Below are 22,021 nucleotides of genomic sequence, written 5' to 3' on the forward strand. Positions count from 1 at the left end.
AATAGCTATTAATTTCTTCGGAATGACCCTGCACTCCAGATACCCTCCCTGTCCACGCTATCGAAAACTTTGTTGAAGTCGATAAAGAGCAGGTGCACCAGAGATCTACACAACGCATACTCTTCCAAAATGACCCGTAGGGTGTTTATGTGGTCAATGCAGAAGGATACGGAGCGGAAGCCAGTACGCTCTCTGTCGAGTTCCCTACTTTGGAATTTTAACCATCATTCCCTTCTTCCCTTCACTGGGGAAGGTCTCGGTTTCCCAAGATTTCCGTTCGAGTGGAAGAATCAGATCCGCGGGGAAGCAGTTAAGCCTAGGGGCATTCAGTGCATTGATAACGGAAATGATTTTTCGAATACTTAGCGGAACAATCCGTATTCGCATATTACGGGGACTAGCCATTTCATCCACAAGAGATGTAACCTCGTCGGATGTGAAAGTAGTTTAGAACGATGGTTAAGTATTCTTTCCACCTCTTCAGTTGTTTATCATCGTAGATGAGTCGACCGTTGATGTCCTTCACAGGACCATCGAAAGATTTGCGACCATATGCACGCTTTTTCTTGATGCTGTATACAGTTCTGAAATCATTGCGATCTACGGCATATTCTGCTTCCCTGACCAGCATAACAGCAAATTCTCTCTTATCACGGCGTACACTACGCTGAACTTCTCAGGATTTCGCACGGTATCGGATTTCGATGGCATCACGCCCGCAATCGGTCGCAGCGGTCAAAAGACCTGTTCCTTTCATCGAAACCGCTTCCACGATTCTGCAATCAGCCGGATCCTATGATACCTCTTGGGGACGTGGGCGACCACCCACGCAGCACCTGGAAAAAGGCATTTTTTATGACATCCCAATGCTCATCGATATTCTCAGGCGGATTACTAAACAAGATAGCTCTCCTATTATCGAGTGACAGTTGGATCATACAATGGATCGTGGTCGCAGGTCTCCAACACTCCGAGAAGTGGCGGACGCAATACGCAACCGAACGTAAGGGGCCATCAGATGGTGATCCCTTTCGAGGTCGATGTCAGTGGAAGAAAACCTTCCAAGAACGTGTTTCCCCATCATATATCCGAGGAAGTTTTTGTCAGAGCCCACCTTGGCATTCGGATCGCCCATCACGGTCACAATTTAACCTTTAGCAAGCCTCCCCTGAGGTGCATGTAACTACACGTAGAGAGCATCATTCTCCTTTATATCGGAATTCTCCGGTGACACAAAGCATCGTACAATTGTGATGCGCCATAACCTGGGCTGGAATCTTGCCCTCAGAAATCTGACTGAAATACGCTCCCGGGTAGCGTAGCCGTCAGACACAACCCGATACCGGATTCGCGTCTACTACCATTCGGGTTTCCAAAGGACAAAAGCAGGAGGAGTCATAATTTGTCTCAATCAACAAAAGGGAAGAATACTATTCAGGTGACCATTTGTCCTTTGGAATTATGGGCATAATTTTTCACTGAGAAACTATCCAAGGAAGGTGCTGAAAGATGTTTTTGGGGAACTTAACTGCAGATCTAGCCCAGGTGGTAATGAAAAAGTTGACAGCCTGAGTCCCCTGGTGAGTCCCCTGGTGAGATTACAATCAGTATTTGGTATTATGTGATCCGATAAAGGACAAAATTGTAAGGGTGCACGCTGCTATAAGAAGAAATTAAAATCTTTGTGCAAGATCGTGAGGTCGTTAGAACACCGTTTCTACTACTCCTTAAGTGACATATGAAAATCCTAGTAGGACAGTATTGCCGGATGGAGAAAATCGGTGTACTGGGCCAGATTATATGCAACCAACGTATAGAAAAAGACGAGATGGCAATATACTTCATAGACAGATACTTGACCTGAGGTAAAGGTAGCACAGCAAGGCTTTCTTTAATAAGGAATCTGCAGACTCTTAGAAAACGTCTCCAAATTGACGAAAGTCAAGTAGCGTCACAAAAGAATGTAATATAAATAGACGTTTAAGGATGCCCTCCCATAGCCTCAACCCACTTTATTCTTTCTGAGCTTAAGACAAGGTTATAAGCTTTAGGATTTCGCAAGTTGCAAGTGTGTTGCATTAATTATTTAAATTGATCTCATCATTTGCACTATTTGTAGACACAACCATTGTCCAATATCTTTACATATATAACTGATAATCATTTTTTCCTTGAAAGATGCTTTAATTTTTCCTATAATTCCACACTTTAACTGACTCCTTTCAACAATGCTCTTGTATGTATTCAATATCTCATCACTTCAATTTGTGGTGAAGCTTCGCAATTTCGCAAAGTATTATATTTCGTTCATCACGAACTAACTTCAGCGCAAATTTCTGTTAGAAACCTCTTAACTAAATTCAAATGCACGACTTCCTCCTCAATTAAACGAAGGATACGCATTGAAGCACTTCCACTAACCATTCTGCTCAAAAAGGGGCTGAAGCTTAAGGTAAGTAGCATAATGGCATGCATATATGCGGACTCGTATTACATATTTTAAGATTATGTGCAGATGTTCCTGCTGAGATGGTAAGGATTCTCTTCAGGCGAGTTCGTCATAAAAAGGATTTCTCACTTCATTGTTGTCAAAACTTTCCTGAATATATTTTTAGTAAAGACCGTTTATGTGTTTATGCGAAAATGTTTCTCCGCTCCTCCAAGAAAGTTTCGTAACTTATTCGGATTCTGGAAGGAGTAAGTTTTTGGGTCCTGGGAAGTGTTTTTTATCAGTTTGCTCTCACAAATGCTAAACTTTTTGCAATTTTATATTTTCCTATTCCAAAATATTCTTCCAGAAAAGTTTTAATTTTCCTAATTTAAAGAAAGCAACCAATCAGTGTAAGATTGGGGGTGGGTAACTTAAAGATGGAGAATTCTCAAAATAAATATTCAGTAAAAATTCTTGAAAAGTTTTCTATATGGAAATCTTACAGCTGTCAGAATTAATTCAGAGGGACTTACTCCTTACTCAGGTTACTTGATGAAACCAAAATTTCCTTTCACTACCTAACCTTTTACAGAAACGTGAGTTTTCAAGAACTTACCAAAAAAAGGAAAGCTCATCCTTAAAAAAGGGATGAAAAGAATGAAGCATGCATGCAACAACATACATAAGACCACCTCGCAAGAAAATATCCAAGCAGAGTTCAATCTCATTGACTTTGAAGGAAATAAATGTAATACTGGGAATAACATGAGACACATATGTAGGCGCACAAGACGCAAGTGTCATCGTGCAGGTAGAAACATCCTTAATTTCTTCAGTCCAATTGGGTCGAATCAAAGGGCAGGTTACAAGAAAACAAAACCGGACTTTACTTCTAATACCCAAAAAGCACCCAAGAGATCGTTTTCATATTATCCTTTTTGTAGTTTAGAGACGAAATGCGAAAGGATACCCTCTTTCTTCGAGGATGAGATCGTTCTACGATGGCGGTATTCGATCAAGATACGGAGACCTTTAGAAGGTATTACGGGAACGTGACAAACAAAACTGGTTTGCGTAAGATCAATTCGAAAATAGTTTTGCCGCATAGGCATCTACAGATCCGGCAAGCAGTTTAATAAGGGTTTCCGAGATAAATACGAGCGTTAATCAGTTCTTTTTTAAGAAACCTCAATAGTACAAAACGGAGATTGTACCAAACCAGTATTCCACCATATAAAGAGTTCTTTAAGCATTCGTATTACAATCTTTTCCAAGGAATGTGATCTCATTCTCATGGTTAAACTGATCCTGATGGAATACAATAGGGATAAACATGGCGGAAATGGGGACTAGTAATAAAGGGAATAAGATATGGAGATAGTTTAGTGAAGATAGCGAAAATCAAAACATCTTCAGGAGTTCTGCAGAGAGCGATTCATAACCAAGCACCATAACCCATGGAAACTGAAGACAACGAAGACAGTTCAGCTACTCTGCTGCAACCTCTTCACCAAGATAGCGACTAATACTGAGCCACTGCAACCCTTCAATAACGGAATGTTACAAAGACCTTGAAGAGGACTTTTGATTATTGTTGTGAACTTTGCCAATTCACTCTTCGGATTCTTTGATTCGAACTATGCTCCAGAAAATTGCATGGAGATCGACGAACATCGATAACTACTAAAAAACCAGACGTCAATCGTTGACTGCACACACAACATACAGAATAATACACGCCCTAATTGTGACTTTTAACTATCATATATCGCGAAATGAACAAGATAGCTAAGGAAACGCGGGAGCGACAACCGATGCAAACATTTTCATCAATATAAAAAATTGACTAAACGTTCTTATTGGCATACACCATTGCAATTCCATCACATCTACAGCCGGTGCTACCAAACATAAAGGAGGAGTTATTTCCACATTTACAAGTGCTGCATAAATCGGGCGATCTAGAAGAGTTGTATAGGTAAGGAGGTATCAGTGGCCAGACAGAGAGAGCCCAATTATTACTGTCGTGTGCCGTTTTAACGCCACAAACTCGTAAGACTGTGACTGGAGTTATGAGAGCAAGAAGTAGAGTCCAGCCGGTTCAGATCTTCAGAGCCAGCCCGTAGCATTCTCACAAGAAACCAGCTCTGCTACCTTGTAACTAAAAAGCTCTCTGAGTTTTGCTAAGAATGGTTTAACTAGTTTTCGTAGTCTGACTCTAGCAAGCTCGCAGAGAAGGTGCCTGAGGGTTTCCACGCCTCCTCCACAGCTTCGGGAATGCGAGTTGTAAGGTATGCCGAGCCTGGCGGCATGGTCCCCTATGGGACAGTGCCCCGTGTAGACCGCTGCAATCTTAAATGCATTTGGACGCGTCTGGCACAGAAGCTGTCGTGATCGGGTTTCCTTACAAGCAGGCCAAATTCTCTTTGATTTGGCGCAAGCGGTAAGCATTCGCCATCTAAGGCCCGCGGCTGCTAAGTAGTCCCCTCCGCTCTTGACAGTCGCTAGCAAGACACCGAGTGCACCCACAGAAGGACTGCCAAAAGCAAAGCCTCGCCTGACCAAACAGTCAGCCCACTCATTCGCTTCTATGTTGCCATAACCAAGAACCCAGAGGCGAGTGACCTGGAGCGTGCCACCCAGACTGTTCAGCGGCAATATGCGCTACAAAGTATTCTATTTGGAAGTCTAGGGGAAGGGGATTCGAAGGTACGTTCAGAACATCTGCAAAGCGCCAGTAGCACCTACACTCACGCGGTCCTTGGAAATTTGAGTTGTATAATATTAGGACTGTCGAAGAAGGAGCATGAAAAAGCATACTGAAATCTTTACTCTAATTTAGTTTTTACTATCTAAGGACTGACCAGGTGATGGAACATTGCCATCGAACCCAGAAGTTGAACTACCTCTGCAAGCAACGTATAAGATAGGATCTAGCATACATACATATGAAATAGGTATAAAATGTGAAAAGTAACTACAATGCTGCATCCAGTCGCTAACCGCCAATCTGTAAATTTTTTCATCAAAGTCAAGAAGAATCGAAGTGAAGAACAGAAAATCCCCTTCAACAAAATTTGACAGAGTTGAAACCTGTAACTAGGGTAAATTCTAAAAACAACCATACTACCAAAGGACGCCTACAATATTACTCCCAACTACATTGGGCTATGTGGTATTCTGGCTATAGCAACCTATCTTCACTGAAGACACAAACAGAGAACCTTCAATGATACCAAAAACCAATGCCCCTACCCTGGGTTCATCCAACGGCAGCCTACACGATTATCTAAAAGCAAAAATAGTAGTTGGCACTGCAATCTCTTAACGCGCTAAAGAACCAAACAGTTGGTTCCCGAAATACTGAATCTGGAAACAATTGGCGATTGAAACCTACTTATAAAACTGCCAACATAAGGCGCCAAAAAGTAACACCCCAGTAGCGTCCTTCAAAGTAATCCCGATGAGAGCAAGAATGTGTGGTTGGTTTTTATATTTCAAGAAAATATATATACTGATGCTCACTGTATTTATTTTTACCAGTCGCGCTCGTTGGGGGGGGGGGGGGGTAGAGTTCAGCACCCAGCATTATGCTTATGATTTTTCCGGCCAATGACGGAGCCACAGCATTCCGCCCCCATTGAGGCCCTCATGTGGTGGCTGTGCAGCGGTTTCCAGATGACATCAGTCCTAACCAGAACGCGTGTGTAGACTTCGAGTTCCCTAGGAATAAGGACCGCTCGCTACGTGTGACGAGATAGCGAAGGTGACTATAATTTGGGAACAGCCTCCCGTATTAAGCGCTCCGGCCTCTCCAAGCCCATATCTCCTATCGAAGACCAGGTTGCCGGGGAGTCTTAGGTTTTCCCCGTGTACCAGCTCAGCAGAACAGGCAGCAAACACTTCACGGAAGGCGGCACAAAGTCCGTGCCGAAAGGCAAGACCCGCGACCAAGACAGCTAGTCGCACCCCATAATAGCTGCCTTCAGCGTCCGATGCCGACGCTTTAGCACTCCATTGAACCGCGAATGGTAAGCGGTTGTCCGCTGACGTTTGAATCCCAGAAGTTTTCCGAACTCTGAGAAGAGAATAGATTCGAATTGCATTTCCTGGCCTGTGATGATAACGTCGAGAACCCCAAAGCGCGGAATCCACTTTCGACAGACGGTCTTAGCATATGACTGTGCGGCTATGTTCTTCAGAGGTATTGCTTCAGGCCACCGCGTAAACCGGAGATCCGCGACAAACGTCAGCTACTAAGTTATCTTTAACGGACACAAGTTGAATGCTTATTGCAAACTGGCTGATATAGGCTTAGTGCCGAAATTGGCGAGGGAACGCTTTGTCGGACTTCTGCCTTAAAGCAAAAGCTAAAAGCTTCTGGTCCAAGAACATGGTAAACAGCCTGCCTTCAAAAGAAATACGGAAGTACTTGATGTTCAGAAACGCGGCTGGTAATTCAAGATCATAGGCACTGTAATTCCGTTGAACGTGGTTCAATCGCTTTAAGAAGAAACCTAGCTTTTGTTCACCATCTGATGAAGAGCAAAGCCTACTGCGATATTTGAGGCACCGACGAACACAGCTAAGGGCACATCCTGTTGAGGGTGCGCCAAAACTGTAGCAGCCTACCAGCTGTTGCTTGGTTATTTCAAACGTTTGGACGGGTTCTGAAGGTCACTCAACCTCGCGTGGTTTGATATGAATACAAGACAGCAAGTCGTTAAGTAAAGCCTGCTGGTGGTGAGTGGCTTTGAGCAGGAAATGGCGGTAGAAGTTGACCGTGCTGAAGAACCTTCTAAGGTTTAGGTCGGGTTATATGCTGTCGGGGTTGATGGAATGGAAGTTGAACAAAGCCCTCGGGGTGAAAATCTACTTTATATTAGTGTCTGAATAAGGAGGATTTAAATTGAATTCATGCAAAATCAGTTTATTTAAAAATTGCTGGCCCCTTCAACCATTTTAAAGCTGTGTATAAATTTGACAATCCCTGCCCCCCCCCAAATTCCCATTTTCTTATGTCATTACATCAATCAGCCTTTCTGTTTTGGCTACAATACCTACATACATCGCTACAGATTGTCACACCTTTAAGTAGATACGTATCGACGGAATCAAATCCAGCATTTTTTAATGCAGCAAATTTCAGAATTTAATGAACTTTAAATGTATACCAATATTTAGTACAATTCTTTTCATCTTTTTTATTTTTCAGACTCTACCAAAAGTTCCGGTGCCACCATTAGATCAAACCATGACCGAATATTTACGAGTCCTTGAACCAATAACAACACCAGCTCAATATGAGCGAACCAAATCCATCATAAAACAATTTACATCACCAAATGGTCTTGGGCCTCGACTGCAGGAATATCTTCAGCAAAAACGTGAGAATGAAGATAATTGGGTAAGTTAGATTGTCATAATTTATTTTAAAATTTGTTTAGGATTCCTGGTCGATTAAGGCTTACAGTTTTTAGCCAAAACTACATCATCAGCAGGAAAACGCTGGGAAAGAACAGTGAAATCGTCTTTGCTTTTTTCTGAGAAACTAGTTTGAAAGCAGCCAGCAATCTATCTAAACTCATTGGAAAACGTTTACAAACGCATGACAATGATCGCCTGCGTGCTGTAACATTAACTTGTACCTGTTAATTTCATTCTACCGTCGCTGAATCCGCTCCTCATTACGGGATATAAGTGTTTTTGACCATCAACTCATTAGCGAATCGGTCCACCGTCGTCGTTGCCCCCTTTTCAGTGATTCTTGTGTTGCGTTTATTCGGTACTCTCTATCCTAGCCGTCTTACTTGTGAAGAGACCTGCCGGGACCATTCCTCTTATAACACAGGCTCCCTTGCCTGAGGTTGTCCTCCACACTCTTAGTGCCTCTAAGTGGTATATGCTAGGGCTTCATGCCAAACTGGTGCCAGTTGGTTCTGGGCTTAACAGTGGGCTCAATTGAGAGTAGCATCCCGACCAGAAGCTTGATTATCCATTCTGACGTAAACCAGCTTGCTTTCCATCTGCATCTTGCCAATTTGGTACTCACATATTTCAAATTGACTGTCAAGCCCGAGCCTATCCTTCGAAAAGTGGATGCACTTCTCATGTTCCTAACTCCGCAAAAGTCTCGAACAGAATACAGCACCTGGCGTTAGTAACGCGTTAGCATTAAAACCGTTGAAATTCGTATCACTGTGCTAAGTGAAGCATTACAACTGTATACACAAATGCCAGTTATTTTAAGCCTGACGGTAGAACTTCTGGAAAATCATTCATGTCTTGAATGTCTCGATTTTCACATATGATATTCCCAATTTGCACTTGGGTTACTTTCTTATAGATGGTCCGCGAGACTAGGTTCTGCGCTGCCTCGCAATGGCAGAGACTAATTTGCATCAACCTCGTTTCTTCATTATATTCCAAAGTCACTCAATTACTCCGTATCTGCTGCTGTCCCCAACATGTCAACAGTCGATGCTCTTCGTCTCATCGCGAAACATACATTGAGGGTCAGCTTTGCATTCCTTGAATATGGCCAAGTTGAACACATCCAAACCGTGCTGGATGGACATTGTGTTCTTAAGTGGATAAACGACACAAACGAGTGTTACGAATTGTTTTTTAGGTCCTCGCCATTATCGTAACTTGTCAGTGTCTTTCATCGTGTGACAGTCTTCAACTTTTTGACCCATACTTGAGCCTTTGTCCATGCAGGCTTCCGAATCGTTCTCTTGGGTTTTAAAGAGGCGTCAATTGTGTTGTGTGAGTATCATTTGCCTTCTTCGTGGTGCTCTCTCGTCATTTGCCCTGTTATGCAGAATCCTAATAGCACCGACTTTTTTCACCATTTTGGCATAGAGGAGATCACAGGACGACAAGCGTCTTTTAAAAGGTCCAAACACTAGTTCCTGGGATGCCTCCCGACTAGATGCAGTCACCCCATGGTGAGCTAATTAGCCTTTCCGTGCCTTTGCAAGGAGCGCGAAGTAATGTACCTCTTTAAGAAAGCTCTTCCTCCAGACTACTTGTAGTATTAGCTGTAATAGTAGCGAATTGGTCCACTATGGGTATACTCAATCTTCTCCACTTTTACTTTTTCCTTGTTCTAGATGTCCTTCCCGTGGCAATTCATGTTCATAGGTTGGCTACGACTTACTCGACCTAAGTATAAACATACCACCGAGCGCACATTTCTAAATGAGCCGAGCGGTCCCTTATCTGCACGAGGGATTCACCTGATGGGACATTTAACAGTTCCACAAAGGCAACGGCACGCCTTTATGTGTCTGCCTAACTGCCCAATAATTTCGTTCGTGGCGCATCAAAATCATGGTCTAATAGGACCAGTTCTGAACACGGAGCACACCTTTCACATTCCAGTCTCCTAGTCCTCTTCCCTTACTGCAGTCGTTATTGTATTTTCGATCCGATCTGCGGTTCAGTTTTGGATATCACTGCAATATTACACACATCATTTCTCAGGTGTTTATTGACGATTATGGAAGGATGCTGGCCTGGATTCGACAATGTTTGGGATTTTTACTTATCCCCGTCTTCCCTCCCCGTTCTGTGGAATTACATGACAGGGAACAATTACCTCGCTTAAGCTAGATTTCTTTTTTTTTTGTGCTCGAAATTTTTAATTCGGCCTTGCTTGTATCCGTTTTTCGAGCCTTCCTGATATGCTAGCATTTCCAATGATATCGATTCCTCTAGGGTTTTCCCTAGGTTCTCCTTTTTTCAACGAACCACGGGCAATGAAAGAATATGAATCTGTGCGGACAATCAAGTGAATTATACAATTTAAACCTGTCCAGGTGCTAACGATATTCTCCATGCTCCACACTTCTCCGAATTGCCCGGTCTGCATTCACGGCGAGTTTAAGGTATGCCATTCAGCCATGCCATTTCTACCGCTGACGTACAAAATCGTTCTTTGCGGTTTTGACTCTGGATGTAGAAGTCTCCTGTCCATTCAAAGGTGATTGCCTAGTGGTCGCTGTATGTGAAATCCGTACTAACTTGCCAGGACATAACACATGCTTGCATAAGGCTGACAAAATCTACAATTGCACCAGGCCCTCTTTTTCGATAATTATTTACATTACTTCCGTTGGCTAGCGCTATACTATATAACTGGACAAGTACTTCTAATAGACAGCCTACCATTGCGTGTGTTCGGATAGGTGAGTGGTTAGAGCACAATGCTGCAGTTTTATCGTTTTGAGCGCATGTTGGCTCCATAGAGTTTAGCCCTTTTTTAAAGCAGTCTCTTATTTGGCAGTTGGTCGATGGCACTGCGATTTGGTGTCACTTTGGTGTTCTTTGACACTTTTGGGACAAAAGATTCCGGCTTTTCCTTAGGACTTTTTCTCCTCCTGTGGCCTAATATAAAGACCCTAATGGCCACCACCATGTTTGGCTTGGTGCATGTTGTCCTTGTCGTTGATAAACTCGGACATACCAACAATTTTAACTCCAAACTGAAAGGCAGTTTCTCCGGATCAGGGCTCTGCTTTCAGTGAGTCTTGGCCCGACTATTCCTTTTCCGTACTGCTACACTTTCACCATTTATTGAAGTCTATTATGCTCCATCTACGTCTATTCAAACAGACGCCCCTATCCGCCTCCTGAGGTTGCTCCCCCACAGAGAGAAATGTGGTACTGAATCTTCAAAGCTCGTGGAAGATTTACTACCCTCTAACTATTCTGCCTGTCTATCACACACAATTTATTCTAAAGCAGCTGAACCTATTATTATGAAATTTGAGTAAAATGTGTGGTCTGTAAAACCCTTAACAACATTTTCCTTTGAGTTTAAGGGCAAAGGACTTCGTTTATGGCTTCAATATATGTACATATCTTCGAATTTGGATATAAATAATGGAATAGTTTAAATTTTTGGCAACTTACAAATGGAAAACGTGCACTCATAAGAAAAACACAAAACCTTTCATATCCGGAGCGTCCAACCTCCGGTTTTCCGATTTGTTGCTAATTGCATTGATTTTAAGGCCCCTCTCTAGAGCGGGTATATAAGGTAAAAGCCCATGTATAAACGCTCATATGTTATAACAAATGCAAACGTACTTACATGATAAGAAAATTGGATTGATTTCCAGTATAATGTTAGCTATTCTAATGCAACGACCTTTTATAAATAGAGAGATATATATAGAGTGCCTTTTTTATCCATCACCAAACTGTTGAAAATCAATCAAAACTTAGTTGTATCCACTAGATATCATGTCATGCATTACATCGCGTTAATTCCATGCTATCAAGCAATTAACTATGATAAGCCTAGACTGTTCTGATAAGACCGGTAGTCGTCTAAGTTGGTATAAATAACTTGAACATGCTCAAATCACTATGCAGTAGTCCCATTGTTATCCAACAGCAAAATGAAGGGTATATCAGCCGCTTTGTCTATTATGTTACTCGGGAGTGTTTCTCCAATCTGGGCAGGAGTTATTACAATTCTACCGACAACAGTTGGGCCATGGTCTTCAATGTCAGACTACTTGATTTGGAATTCGACCTCTACAACTCCAACTTCAATAGGGACAACAACTCCGCCGACAACCACTGGGACTTGGCCTTCGACCTCAAGTTCAATAGTGACAACTCCGCCGGGATCGACTGGGACATGGCCTTCAACCTCAGACTCCGTAGTGACAACAGCTCCTCCGATAACTACTGGGACTTGGACCCCGACCTCTAGCCCTGTAGTGACAACAGCCCCTCCGATAACTACTGGGTCTTGGTCCCCGACCTCTAGCCCTGTAGTGACAACAGCTCCGCCGATAGCCACTGGGACTTGGTCTTCTGTCTCTACAGAACTCTTAATTGGAACAACTTTGCCACATGATTGGTTCACCACAGCGGCTACAACTCAAACTACACCGGGAGCCTAGAATTTAGTTAATGCTAAACCTACATGCAAACTGTTAAAGAAAAAGATAATCATTCAATAAACTGTCTATTAACATTTAACAGCTAATTTAAACAGAAAAACCCGCAATCGTTATTAATTTGAAGGAGTATGTGATCAGCAGTAGCAATAGGGAACGCATTAAGATACTAAGACCGGAAAGGATTACCAAAAATGTTAATCGGCCATCCTGGTGAATTAGTAAACCTAGAGTTCAAACGTACCTTACTTTAGCTCATCTAAGATTAGATGGTTATCAATTAAGAAAATTATCTCAAAGGACTAAATCGGACCGGAAAAGTTTACTTCAACCTCCAGCCTGCATTCGCAATCTTTTACGAATTTGAACGCATGCTCCAGAGGCAATGGCAGCTTCTCCATTGTAGGAATCCTTCGTCTGAGGTCTGAGGAGGCTGGGCAGCTGCATATAAAGTGTAGGGCGGTCTTCTCCTCTTCTTCACATTGGCTACATATTGCAGATATTACCACTTCAATTTTTTCATGTGGTAGTTCAAATAACGGTGTTTTCATGTCCCACTTCCTATGAGACAATAAAAATAACTATTTCAAAAAGATGTTCGCCTGCGCCAGGAAATTAAATTTCTCTATTCAGTTGTGTGAATCTTTGCCCTTTCATTCCTCAGAGCAGACTTGACAGTGGATGGCCAGATGTCAAATTCTGACTGTAGTCCCATCACTGTGGATTCAGACCCTTAGTCTTCCAGCCTCCTCATTACCACCTATGTTCGAGTACCCTGGCACAGTTTCAGCAGGAATTGGGGACGAGTCTACAACTGGCTTGATGGTGTTGGCACGTAGGCGGCCCAGCTGTTAGAATAGATTTGAATGATGCAAACCCAATCCGTCTTCAATAACTGACCCATGGATGAAGATTATTAAGTTTATGATCACGAAATAATAATAATCGTTGGCGCAATAATCCATATTGGATCAGGGCCTTGAAGTGTGCTAACACATTTCATTCAAGACCGTAACGGTACACTACAGTACACCGTCGGAGGCAACGTGGTCAGCATTGCGTTCGTCCGAGATTATTACCCTGATTTGACTCATGTACTCATTCACAGTTGAGTCGGCTGGTATCCGACGTCAAATCCGGATACAAATTCCACTGCCACCACCGAGATTTGAACCGCGACCTTCCGTACTACAGCCTTGTGCTCTAACCACAATCACAAAAATTAGTGGCACTTTATTGACCATTTATTGACATAGGTTGTAGTGAAAGCTCCCAGATCGTCCTTATCGCAGTGCAACAGCAACACTTTCCTGGATATGATACTTCTGTGTTAGCATGGGCATGTAATATACTCCTAAATACTTGACTTGAATACCCCCACTAATGTGGGTAGCTGCTTCCAGTGAATATAGCTAGTTCAGTCTTTTTAGCCTTCACCGTGAGTTTTTTATGAAGACACTGTGGATTATCCACAGAATTTTATTCAGGTGATCGAATAATATGTTTGCAAACTTGCCGATTATTATAATGGCTAGATCGTCCGTAAACGCTTGCACAAAAAAATTTGCATCCTCGAATTATTGAGGTTTCACCACCCTCCGTTTAGGAATTCTAGGCAGCATCCGTAGATATTCATAGTTTCCCCAGACGATAGTTTAGTCGTGAGTATCTCCAATACAATCCGAAGACTCTTCTTTGTGACGTTCAATCCGTCCTTTGAGTGCTTGGGTTCGTATCCCCCATGAGCAACCTTGACTGTTCTACTCCTGATAAATTCGCTCAGTATAGTTTCCTCTATCGTCTCCGCTTCCACAAAAGGGTTCAAGTTCGCGCAAAGGCTCCTTTTCTGAATAGTTCGTCCACTGCCTCATTACCTTCTAAACCAATATGGATTACAACCCAGAGTACACAGATCTTATTGCAAACCGATCGTGTTCAGTTAGTTCCTTTGGAGGTTGAAGGAAACATACTACGTTTTAGGTTTAAAGTAGATTTTTCTTGGACCAATGATCCCGGCGGCCGTTCCTTCTGCTGCGAAAGATCCATCAGTGTATTAATTGATTCTAGTGTGAAATAATGGAGCCTTGTTTCGTCCATGACGATATTGACGTATAAATTTGGGTTTTTTATGGAGGAACACATTGCTAAAATATATCAACTTTTGTTGATTGTTTTTTGTTGATTGAGAGTTCGTGTGGCACTCACTTTGAACAGAGCTTTCGTATATGTATCCAAACATTCATGCACCGTATGCCCAACACATTCCTTTGATATCTTTAGAGGCTCATCTCGCCTCTATCTTGCGGTCATCCAAAATTACTGACTGACTTTATTGATGTTTTCGTCGGTAACGCGCTGTTTGGGGCTTTCACTGACTGAATCGGTCTCGGTACTCATTTCTCTTCAATTAAACTTAACAAATAACTTCTGAAGGATTGATTTTCCGTCCGAATAATGTTTATCAAGCCAAGAGTATTTCTTTTCGCCAAAAAAAAAAATGCTTTACTAACACACGAAATAGTTTTTCCCTTTTATCCATTTTTTTCAAATCAACAAAAGTAGCTTGACTCAAAATGCTCTACCCCACAAACTAATAATCTGACAGCTGTCAAACTGATGCACATGCCTTTGAAGGTTACGGTGAACTATAAATCATGTAGAAATCCACATGATTAATACTAATATGATACTAATAGCGCCAACTGTGCGCGAGCCTACGAAATTATAAGCCCAACTGTTAGATAAACAGTTGCAGGTTTAATTCGTACCACGCTCTCCCAGTGTGTATCAATTCTACTTCGATTTAAGTAGCTCTTTGCCTCACTAACACTGCTAGTCATTCTGAAGGTCGTCTTCCTCAGTTGCATCTGCAGGTGAAGACCGAAAGTAGTTAATCCCAGAACGACCTTCGGGAATGCCGTTGGAGAGCATTCATTAACCCACTGATACACACGCAAGCCCTGGCTGTTATGCTGAGTTCAACTCTTTTTGCCCAGATTACCGCCGCATCGATAATCATCGGTCTTACAATTGCAGCGTATATCCAAAGTAGCATTTTTGCTTAAGAATGGTGCAAGCTCTTGTTTTTTCACAAGAGTAGTCCCAAATTACCTACATACTTCCTTCACGCAGACTCAGGCTCCTTGATCCAGAACTATTCCAATGTTGTCTTTGGAGGTTTGTGATTGTGTGATGTGGCTCTTCCGTGATGGAAGTTTAAGTGGGCTACTTTCGTGTTGGCCATTGGCTTCATTACTGTTTACTGTTTGAAGCTCTTCTCCACCGTCGTAGTGTCACCCTTCTCCTACCACATGGCGCTGCCCTATCAGCCTCTATTCCCTCTGCGATTTTTTATGGGACCTCGGAAAATTTTCCACCTGATGCATCCGCCCCAGTATCTGTTTATTCGGCTTCTCCCTGGGGCATGTTGTCAAACCTATTGTTGACAAGGCAGTTTTGTCTTTTGTTTGCCTGCAAGGGTAGATCATCTACCCCGATCGTGAGAAGTTTGCCTCCGCCCTTCACCTTGCTTCGGGAGATTCTCCATAGACGCGTATGAAGATACTCATTTGGAGCAATTAGGAGGCCCATAAGTTCCTTCGTCTATCGTAGCGCTAGAGAGGTAAGGAAGTAAACTGTCGACAATTCTACTTTTTTCTAGCCTGGCAATTTAGGGACTGTGATCTTAAGCCGCACTGTTCTCCGTCGGGCAGTCCACCAGTGTAATACATGATCGAAAATGTATCCCCATGAACACGAGCTTCCCACTCCGTCGCTTGCACATCTGCCTGAGGACAGAATCTTCGATAGTTTCCTACTCATCGCGAGTGAGTATTTGTTCCGGAAATGCTTTCTGCAGTATAGCCAGATGAATTCCATTGACCGCAATATCATAGTTAACGGTGACCCCTCTGCATTTAGTCTTCACCCATTGCATACCCGGGATGCTCCTACTCATGGGTGCCGGTTTGAATTATTTGGGAGCATTCTCCTCTTGTGAGCTCATCTACGCTGCTCCCCGCCTTCTTGGCTCCAATGTTGAACGTTTAGGTCTGTCCTGAGTCTTCTTAAAGGCATCTTCTGGTTTCACGCTTTCCTTCAAAGAATGCAGATAACATTTCGCACCTGCGCCACTGAGGCCTGTCTCCTTCCTGACTTCAGATATACTGATCTCAGACTTTAGCTTGCGTTTTGTGCAGTGGTCTTTGTTGATTGCGGTCTACGCAGCAGGCCAATGTTGACTTCAGCTCACTTGCTTGACTGCCCAACTTCTCTCCCTTAGCTACATCCATCACTAATGGTGCTCATAGTGAAGCTTGATAAAAACGTGTGCAAGTGTGTGTATGAGATGGGGAAGTGGCCCAGCTCTTGGGCACTCGGAGCTTAGTGATCCATCATATTCGAACCTTTGTCTAGCGGAATATACCAGGTTTTTTACATATCATAGAATTCCCGCTACTGCATGTGATGCCACCGGTTGCATTGCACCAGCACCAAAAATTAGATAACACTCCCATAGGAAGTAACCCGTGGATTCTCCATCCCTGTTGCCCCCGTTCTGAGCATATGTCCACTTATTGAATCATGGTAATATAGAATACACCCAATACTTCCGCATATCATCCTGCTTTTCAATTTGGTGTGTCTAGCGGCACTTAGGCTTTGCCACTTGTCCTTACTAACACCTTCATCTAGAGCTATGCAAGATATAATGTTGATAACGTGGCAAATAGGCTACTCCCATTTGAGACTTTATTTGGATGAATATGTATGTCACAATTTACTTTCCGGCTGGTCTGCAAGTACCCTCTTCATCTTCTAATTTTGGGTTATCACATTTGCATCACACTTAATAAAGTAGAATTTCTGTCCTCTTGCCTTAGCATTCTCTCGTTTCGAATGCTCACTTTCTCCAACTCGAACGAGAATTCCAAAATATAAACTGGACGATCCTGATGAAAACGAAGTAAGATGGTAGGACTCTGGAGAGAACTCCTGTTCCTCTTCCGGCAATATGACTCTGGAAAACCAAGGGGAAGCAGATGCGAATCTGGGGTTGGGTTATTATCGGCTACCGCAAGGCGCGCTAATTTGACGTAGAAGTAGCAGACTGGCAGGATTCTAACTGCGAAATTCCGATCCTAGTTAGGGAGCATAGCAATTGTACAGTTCTATGCACCAAGGTAAATCTCCAATATAGTGGAGAAAGATTCTTTCTGCGAGGAATTACATGCAGGGGAGACCTCCCCTGCATCGTCATTGGTGGCACATTATTTAAAGACAGAGCTTACCATAAGAGCATCAACATCTGATGGTCACTTTCCTTCTCGAGAGTGTTGCGTCCGTCACTTCTTGCAGGGTTGAAGAGTTGCAATGCTCAAATTTTAATATCGACCGCTTGTATGATCTAATTATCGCTCAACAGTGGGAGAGCTTAACATCTTGATGATAGGACGGTAGATATACTGAGTAACCCGGTTCAGAATATCGATGAGCATTGAGCATCAAAAATGCTCTTTTCTCGGATGTTACGGAGATCGCCGGCTACGTCCCGAAGCGGCGTCATAAGATCTGCCTGCCTGCGGAATCGTGGAACGGAAAGGATTGAATGTTCTATTGACAGTTGCGCGTATTGGTGGACACGACATGGTCTAATTCCCCCGCCGTGCGAAACCCCGTGAAGTTCAGTGTAATATGCGCCGTGACAAAAGGGAGTTTGTTGTTGCGCTGGTCAGCGGAAAGGGATTTGAGGTCTAAAGCGGGGTCCAACAAGGTCGCATATTGTCATCAATAATATTTCATTATGTTATCGGTGACGTTCTTCATGCTTCCTTGTCCGGAAGACTTAGAGGAGTTCAATGGACCAATATGTTACTCAAACTCTTTGACTACGCTGATAACATCTGTTTGCTTCTCACCGGATCATGGGGCTTTAAATTAAAGAAGAGGGTAACTAGGGTGGAACTGAAGATAAGCACCAATAAAATCAAGGTTTTCAGTCTAACGAGCCATCACATTCTCCCTGTCTGTATTAATGGGCGGAGAATTGAGGGCGTGGACCAATTTGCATATCCAGAAAGCGAGGCCTCTATCGGCGATGGTAACGAACTGGATGTTGCATGATGACGCATTAACAGCACTATACAGCTTGTCTGAAATCTGGAAATGCAGTTACGGTGTTGGTGTTGAACACCGAGATCAAGTTGGGCTGATTTCCCTGCTGGTTTTCCTGTGTTGCTATATAGGATTAGCATGTGGAAAGTGACCACCCACTGTCACTCAAAAGCTCCAAACATTAGTAAACATTTGTCTTCGTGGGCGCACAGGGTAGCTCGCCCTAGACGATGTAATCGAATGGCGAAAGTGGCAATTTATAAGTTATATATTAAGGAGGGAGATAATTACACTGATGCGCAATAGAAGAGGACAACATACCGGCCAATCCCCAACGAATCAGGAGATTTTTTTCTTCCAAAGTAGGAGGGTAAATCCGCTCGAGGTGACTGCAGATTTCCAAAAAGCCACTAGGAAGATGATGGATAGGAGATGGCAACCTCAGTACGGCACTTTCAGAAAAAAGCCGCTGAACTCATACACTGATCCCCTCTATTGAGAGAGCGAAAAGATGAAGAATTACATTACCACGTATCATAGTTCCTTATGTGTCACAGTTGCTACAGGAAGTAATTACTTCGGATTAGACCTATCCCGAATACTGGCTACACCCGAGAAACCGGAGAATTTTATGCTCAATTGTAGGAGATTCACGGACGAAAGAGAGAAGTTGATTGAGGCTCTGAAAGTAGCTATCAGACCCCGTAATCTCGTGGAGGAGATGTTGAAGCCGGAAGCAAACGCTACAAAAAGCGCTATACAAGCAAAGCTCCTGGAAGTGAACTGAACCTGTAAAGCACGACGGACGCGCGGATTCATAATGCTGATATAGTTCACGACAATTACATGGGGATATGAGCGGTGAAGTGGGGGCAGTTTTATATAGTTGCCATTTACCCCTTGATAGGGTATAGCGCGTGAACCGCGCCTACGCGTCACCGTTTGCGGTTCGTTGAAATCCGCTTGTCCCCAGGACTTCCTAAGATGCCCGCACTCCTCTTCTACTTCTACTCTGCAACAGATGCTCTTGGGGTTCGTCAGTCATCTTGGAAGAATGCATGGCGTAGCCAGCAATGGAATTGTTTCCATTTCTTTATGCGTGACCTATCCACTGCCACTTCCGCCTCGCGATCATATCGCCTAGTCTTAGTCGGTGAGAATCCCATGAATATTTTCATTCTCCAAACCTAAAACTTTTATAGCCTCCGATTCCGAAAACTGCTTCAGTACATCAAGAAAGGGACATCGTAAGCCAAACTAACGAACGGCAATCCCAAAGGAAGTTCCAGAAAATACTGACTATCTCAACTATTATTGCTGTTTATTTATTGCGTTACGGTTGTTGCCTGGGACACTTACATATCAAAAATGATGATTACATATAAATTAATAAAATTAAACCAGCGAAATCATAAAACTATGAAAATAACTCAACTAGCGAATTATATTTGTCATAAACTTCATTACTCATTCGCCATTTACATTAGTCACTTTGCTATCATTGCCTCAATTTAACTCTTCTGGGAATTATTTTGGGCCTTACGCCTCTTTGGCGCTGCAGTTTTGTTTCGTTTTTTCGTATCCTTGGCAGCAGGAGTTGTTTTCTTCTTGCTTAAGCCACTCTTTTTTGTTGTAGTCCTTTGCCGCTTAGCAGTTGTCTTTTTACCCTTCACGGTACCGGGGGTTGGACGCTCTGTTGGGGGTTCAGGAATTTTAGATGCTGCCGAGGCAGGTGCATCACCATTATCTACAGGTGGCGCTGGAGGAGACGTTGGAGGAGTTTTAATTGGACTTGCAGTATCCTTAGCAGGGGTTTTGCTATCATCATCAGGCTTTACTTCTGGTGATGGATCAGTATCAGTGTCTACATTAGTTTCGGGTTCCTGAGGTTTCGACTCAGCGGGTTTTGATGGCAAGGGTGCTAATGGAATTATTGGCTGAACTGTAGGTGCAGTGGGTACTGAGACTGGATCTGGAGATTTTGATGGAGTTATTGGAGCCTTTACTGTTGTTGTGGTGGTGGTTATCGTTGGACGTGGAGGAGCTACGCCAGTTATACAAGCACTCACTGAGAAATATTGTCCCGGGGGGCATCTCAATTTCACACCTACTCCAGCTGCCAGACACTTTGTGTAGTACGATGGGTCAAGGGGATTAGCAAAAACCGGGCCAGCTGAAGTGCATGTTTGAGCGGCGCTCTGGTGCAACCATCCCACAACTGCCAGAAGTACTAGTGGCACTTGAAAATAAAAAAGAAAAAACATTAAACTGCTGTGTGAATTCTACATTGACATTCACTTTTTTAACTATTCTTCTTTAAAATTTGTCCTTTATCTATTAAACTGGTTAAAGTAAATGTCTCACCTCTCATGGTACCGCTTTTTACGTACAAATATTTGGTATTACTTCAAAAATTCCAAACGACCTGTATTTATATTGAATGGAGCTCCATTCATAGATATTGGAGTACTCCAATATCGACAGACTGATAATTGTTGGCCAATATAATTTATGTTAACATTTTTTTGACAAATGTTTTTATTGTGTGAAGACATAATGCGATAAGTAAATAACATAATGAACAAAAGTTGCCGCCTGATAAATAGTAAGGGTAATATGCGGGTTCAGAATTGTACCCTAAATGAAACTTCCATTAGAGAGAAACTGTGCAATTGATTCCCAGAATTATGTCTTTTTATGGCTATGCGAAAAGGGTATAAATTTTGGCCAATATTAGTATTTCTGAATACCGAGTAGTTTTCACATTGCGAGCTTTTTTGGTAAATGTTTTGATATCCTGGCTCATCCTCCTATCTGAGGACTAAATAGCCCAAGAATTATCACAAAAATACATGAATGGAACACCTTCTGCTACTCATGGGCATACCATGCTCCCCAGCCCAGAGATTTCAAGATAAAAGTATATAATACGTTCCTTTTTTCGTTTCGGAGGCTTGAGCTTCATTCATTCATCATGCTCATAAGAGCATCTTCCTGGTAGGTCCCACAATTTACGTTGAATCACCGGGACCCATCCCAATCTCAATCCTCCAGAGATGAGAGCGTCCTATGCGCCAGTTTTTTGGTATAGCCAATTCACCTCCAGTTTCCTTTAGTGTCCCCCCTTTCCCGGTGGTTGGAGGATATGCGCTCCCGGTCATCCAATACTCCATGGCAGCTTGAATAACCAATAATGACCAATTTAAACATTCTGGGATAATCACAGCTTCCTCTATAGTCCAAGAGCAGTATAAGATTACAATTAATATTTCCTATTGATGCACTGACCCTTCTTTTAGCTTTCCAATCACTCTTACTATCTATTTATAAATAGATCTTTCGTTTTTGACGTTTTTAATCTGCGATGGTGGATGGGATATCGTCGTCATCACTTCCAGGTATCCGACTAGTTCGCTGAAATTAGTGATATAATTCCTGATTTGAATACTGCGTAACTTCGCTAGAACGTCTGAACCTGAGAAAAAGTCGTTCGGACCTTCCTATTAACCTTCTAGCTTTGTTATTCGAGTCTGTGCCCCTATTCAGCGCGCCTAGC

At 42.8% G+C, this 22,021-nt stretch overlaps 2 protein-coding genes across 2 annotated transcripts in view; one reads left to right on the forward strand and one right to left on the reverse strand.

Annotated features, from left to right (window-relative positions):
- Nucleotides 1–22,021, forward strand: part of LOC119658483 (choline O-acetyltransferase) — a 185,353-nt gene that overhangs the window by 130,530 nt on the left and 32,802 nt on the right. Inside the window, 1 exon segment of the mRNA XM_038065928.1 lies at nt 7,647–7,838. Coding sequence (XP_037921856.1) covers nt 7,686–7,838 — 153 coding nt within the window. The 5' untranslated portion in view covers nt 7,647–7,685.
- LOC119658484 (extensin-like) lies at nt 19,770–20,936 on the reverse strand. Its single transcript, XM_038065929.1, has 2 exons — nt 20,830–20,936; nt 19,770–20,704 (listed from the first exon to the last, which is right to left on the reverse strand). The coding sequence occupies exons 1-2, from the start codon at nt 20,834–20,836 to the stop codon at nt 19,977–19,979; spliced, it is 735 nt and encodes a 244-aa protein (XP_037921857.1). The 5' UTR covers nt 20,837–20,936; the 3' UTR covers nt 19,770–19,976.

The sequence above is a fragment of the Hermetia illucens genome, chromosome 5, assembly GCF_905115235.1.
Source record: "Hermetia illucens chromosome 5, iHerIll2.2.curated.20191125, whole genome shotgun sequence".
In the NCBI taxonomy this organism is placed as follows: domain Eukaryota; kingdom Metazoa; phylum Arthropoda; class Insecta; order Diptera; family Stratiomyidae; genus Hermetia; species Hermetia illucens.